This window comes from Boleophthalmus pectinirostris, unplaced genomic scaffold (genome assembly GCF_026225935.1).
Source record: "Boleophthalmus pectinirostris isolate CB_2022bp ecotype Guang Dong unplaced genomic scaffold, ASM2622593v1 HiC_scaffold_13, whole genome shotgun sequence".
Lineage (NCBI taxonomy): Eukaryota > Metazoa > Chordata > Actinopteri > Gobiiformes > Gobiidae > Boleophthalmus > Boleophthalmus pectinirostris.
Genome location: NW_026571036.1, coordinates 24,728,295 through 24,733,604, shown reverse-complemented (window position 1 = coordinate 24,733,604; position 5,310 = coordinate 24,728,295). Strand labels below are relative to the sequence as shown.

Genomic DNA, 5,310 nt, shown 5'->3' with positions numbered 1-5,310 from the left:
TTTTACGTTTTACGTATATCAGCTCACGTCAGCCAATCGAGAGTCCCGAATCTAACGGAAGTTCGATGGCGGACATTTTCTGCAGATGTACAAACACTGGTGCGCGTGAGCATAAACAGCGAAGCGTGTTCCATAACATTTATAGATCTAACTTCTGTTATTTCTGAGTACGGAAGGGTGCGTTTACCTGAAGTTTTACTCTTTAAAGCTAAAATATCAAAATGTGCAACGACTGCGTGCATAAACAGTATCCAGACAGGGTAAGAACAAAGAAAACTGCATCCATAATCCCCAATACTGTAATTTTGCAAAGAGAAAGTCATGGAAATATGCGTGTTATAGATCCACGTAGAAACCCCACAAATGTTGACTGATTCTTCTCGTTAGTAGAAGAGAACTTGTTATGCTCACATAATATATGTGTGAGTGAATAATTGCACACATTTGGTTATGAAAAAAAAAAACTCAAATAGAGAATGTTAATAATGTTCTCAACAGCTACTGCTGCCAAAATTGTACTTCAAATCCTACAAAACTGACTCTTGTGACCTTTAATGTTATTTAAAAAACAGACCTGGAATTGTGTTTTGTTTCATTCACACGTGTTCAAGTCTGTCGAAATCTCCAAAGCTCAAAATGCTCTGTTTCACTCTGTGATGTCATGTAGTGATATTTTTCGCGTTAATATCTCCTTTTACCTTTAGCTCAGTAGAGTCAGGGAATTCTAGAGGCGAAATAATCTAAATGATAATGGTAATGAAAGTGCATCGGGTTTAAAAACACAGTAGAGTGCTTCATGTAACCACTATAGAGTGTGTAGATTTAAATGAATAGAACTAACCCTCTAGCCCATTGTTTCCCAAAGACCAGGTCACGACCCTCAGGTGGGTCGCAAGATCATTTTTTTTGGGTCGCCTTGGTACCATCTGCATGTTGGTCTGCAATATACAGCTCTGACACATGTTGAAATGTTAAGACATGTTTTGTATAATTTCTAATATTTTTCTAATTATTTTTATTGACTATTTTATTCCAGTATTACTGGTTCAATTGAATGTTGAAAAGAAAAAGATGATGTCCAAACAGGCAACTTATGGATACCTTTTATCAATGACTGTTTTTCATTGTTTAAATCTTGAGTAGTACTAAATGTTCAGAGAGACACGACCAGTCAACAATAAAATATTCTTATTAATGTTCAATAGGGGTCAAATCCACCTTTATTTTGTGATTTATGAATAATGTCTATTGGCTTGGGTTGCAAAAGTTTTGCAAAAGTTTTAAAATCTGGGTCCCCAGAACAAAAGTTTGAGAAGCACTGCTTTAGGAATTCGAAATAGGAAGTGTTCATGGGGGCACTCCCAGCTCCATTGACTCCACTTGACTTTACATTGAAAAACTGTCACCCCTCTCTCTGTGAAAGCCGCTGTCAGTGTTGTCATTTTGGTCTTGAAATGTTCACATTAACGCAGTCGGCACGATCCTGGTGTTTTGTCACTCTTTTGTCAGTAAATAAATTCCTATTCCTAATATGGAACTGGCTCCAAATTTGCCCGAAAACTGCTACCCTCATGAGCTTCATTTGGAGCCGAATGCTGCGGGTGATGTCAGGTCACACTCTCTCATCCCCTTCTTTATACAATGTGTAATTACCACATGACATCACAAAGGTGGAACAGTTTTTGTCTAAATATACAGGATTTGTGTGTTAAACAGAGAATGAAGTCTGTGTAATGCCTCAGTTGTACAGGTGGATGCACATTTTGCTATGTGAAAATGAAACATCATTATAACATAGATCAGAAAATAGCATAATATGGACCCTTTAAGAAAAAGTAAAAAAGTATACATGATTGAAATGGATAGTATATGGATAGTAATTTTACTCAATTACAAGAACAAGTACAGGTTGAAAATCAAGAAAGTACAATTACCCCAAGAACTTACCCAACTACAGTAAAATAAGTATTTATATTTACAAATACTTATTAACCAAGTTAGTCTAAACATCACCTCTGCATTTGAGTTATATATGTGCTGCAATAGTATTAAACAATGGTGTCCATGTTTGTGCTCCAGGGAAACACGTGTCTGGAGAACGGCTCGTACCTGATGAATTACCAGGGCTGTGCCAACTGCCACCACAGAGACTTTGTGCTGATCAGCAACAAGAGCACGGAGGACGAGGACGGAGAGGAGATAGTTACATACGATCGTAAGTTTAGTTTTCAGGAATTGGAACTCATTCAAAAGAAAAATTTACAAATGTTTTCCCAATTATATTTGTTTATTTCTACAAGCACACCCCAACATCTGCAGAGTAATGATGTAATGTGACCCATCTCACTCCCCAGACATTTGTCTGTGGGCTCTGATTGGTAGATGTGTCTGTAGAAGTAGACAGGAGACTCTGTCTTCTGGGGCTGAAGGGACAGGCTGGAACATGCTGTACTTTCACCTAAGTGGCCAAACTGAGGTGAACATACAAGATGTGCCATGTTCCAGTCTTTTTATTTAAAAAATACAGCTGTACAAGTTTAGACCTTTACAAACATGGTTCGCAGTAGTCTGAGCAGAGACTCCCACACGTCCCTCTCCACACACACTTCCCCCAAGCTGTTCCCAGACGAACAGAGAGACATAGTTCCTCCAGCGTGTCCTAGGTCTTCCTCCTCATGGAGACATCCAAGAGGGAGAACAGAGGCCTGAGCCTCCTGCAGCCCTAATCAGTTTAGACTTCAGTCTTCTGTCAAACGTGAGGGCTGCGGAGCTGTTTACAGTGTGCTCTGGACACAATCACACCGTTTGCTCCCACGGCAATGACGGGTTGGTTCTATTGCAGCTACCTGACTCACTGAGCACTTTCTGCATGACTGACTTCTATATGTAAAGTTAATATGATTGATTGAAATTCAGGAGCAGGACCACATCTCAACCTCCTCCTGCTCCTCCCCAGCCAACCACAACTCAGCTCAACCACACCTTCAAGTTACTCTAAAGCCCTATTTATAGGGGCCTATCCCTACAACACCATCTGTCTTCACTCTCTCCACCCCACTCGTTCTTCAGCCTGAAGACATCATCTACAAAAGGGAGGGTCCTGTCTCCTCCCAGCCATTACATCTGTACACAAGGCCTCTATTCCATGGTAGCCAGGGAGAGGTAGAATTGGGTCCAGTAAAAACTATATTTTACTTTGCATTCAGCGTGACAATGAGGCTGGATCCAGTACGTGTTTTTTGCAAGGGTTTAATGAATGGGCAACTAGTTTAGTAGCACTCACAGCGGCAACGTAAGGACGCTGCAACTGAGAGCAGGAATATTGCAAAGATGAATATTGTATTGGTAACATAAAACCAGAAACAAAAGCAATAGTGGTCAACAAAAATTACAGCTACCCAACCAACCTCTGCTCCTCGCTGCTCCCGGTGAGTGTGCACCTCTTTAACACTTCCCCGCTCATGTGACCCCACTGCCTCTCGGAGAACAGACAGACATACACATGCACACGGTGACCAAGTGTCTCCAATAACATCCATCCATATTGTCAATAAATATCTGTATCATCTACAGTACAGTTGTTGTGGCGTGGTCCTTGCTAGTGAAATGTTGTGATGTCATCCAAAAATGAGCACGTCGAGTAGACCCCTTTGATGAAATTATGTAAAGTCTATACTTGTATGTATTCATTGTAATATATTGACAATGCATTACTTTTTCTCTTTTGTCAGATGTGTGCAAAAACTGTGAGCATGTGATTGCCCGGCACGAGTATACCTTCTCTGTAGTGGAGGAGTATCAGGTAAAAGTCTTCTTTTCTAGTACTTTGTGCAGTATGCAGGACAGTAGAGTGACTGTGTCTGTGTGCAGGAGTACACCATGCTGTGTCTGCTGTGTGGGAAAGCAGAGGACTCCATCAGTGTGCTGCCAGACGACCCCCGGCAATCTGCCCTTTTCTAAACCTGCTAAAGAAACCTCTAATATATATGAACCTTTCTGACTGAGCTAGAACTATTGTAATAATATACATTTATCCTTTATGCAAACTTGTCCCCAAGCCTGAATTGTGTTACTATGTTTTTATAATATAATCCCACTAATGACCTCACAGAAACAAGGCCATTGGTTCAACTGTGTATAGTTTGCATGTTCTCCTTGTGTCTGGGTGGGTCTCTTCATGGAACAATAGGTCAAATCCTTGAACTAAACATCTGGAGATGGGCCCCTGCTCCTGACAAAAAGTCTTAGCATTAAAGTGTAGGATAGGATGTGCTGAAGGTTCAAAATTCAGATTTGATCAGTCGGTGATTTATGATGAATATCTGTGTGATTATTAGGCTGTGATTATTGAGCCTTTTTATTGTTACTCTATTTCGGGATTGAATATCACAAGAGTTTTCCAGACTTGATAAAGGGCTGTAACCATTACTGTAAGTAGTCCACTAGTCAGCAGTTATTTCTTTCCCTGAACGCTGCCAGGCTGCTCCTCAGACGCTACAGGAGCTCGGTGATGTCCTTCCACAGATCAGGGAGGACAGCCCACAAGACTCCCTCCATCGTCTCATTAGGAGCATGTCATGACGTTGTCAAACCTGCATACAAGCACATTGGGGCCACATGAGATATTGAGAAGCATTTTGAGTTGCAGAAATTAAATTTTGGAAAAATGGATTAGGCTGCCACATCATTATTTCACTTTGATTTTCAGGGTGTCTATAAAATTAAGACATCTGTGGCTGAAAATTTGATTTCCATTAAAAGAGGTGGCATCCTTTTGTTCCCAAGACTTTGCCTTGTCTGTATTTGTATAGATATCCAGCTTTTTTTTTCATTAGTCATTAGTCTCTGCAGAGACTCACTTGGTAGCTGCCAGCATGTAAACCAAATAATGATTAACTGCATGAGTTTTTGGAAATAAATTCTTGGCTTTTCTATTCAAAGAGTTCATATTACACTGTAATGATCTGTTACGTAGTTTCCTCACCACATCAGGCCAAAATTGTGTTTTGTTTCATTTGCACATTTAACACACAAACCCTGCAGTTCTTCTCTCAAACAGAAAACACTCCACACCATACACCTAACTTGAAAAGTACCACTACATGACATGACATGACAAGGTGGAACAGAGCATTTTGAGCTTAGTTGATGTAGACAGACTAATACTAGTTTCTCAAACATGTGAGAATGAAACAAAACACAACTCCAGGTCTGTTTTTGAGGAGGGAACAACTTTATAAACATGGCTAACAGCTTAAAGTAAATTTTGTGTAATAAAGGACCTTTTAAAGCTTTCTATTAAGAATACTG

General features: G+C 40.1%; 1 protein-coding gene across 1 annotated transcript; it reads left to right on the top strand.

The window, feature by feature from the left end:
* Positions 1–101: 101 nt before the first annotated feature.
* On the top strand, positions 102–5,296 carry churc1 (churchill domain containing 1). Its single transcript, XM_020939959.2, has 4 exons — positions 102–260; positions 2,080–2,215; positions 3,732–3,802; positions 3,871–5,296. Exons 1-4 carry the CDS (start codon positions 222–224, stop codon positions 3,958–3,960), a joined length of 336 nt encoding a protein of 111 aa, XP_020795618.1. The 5' UTR covers positions 102–221; the 3' UTR covers positions 3,961–5,296.
* Positions 5,297–5,310: the final 14 nt, after the last annotated feature.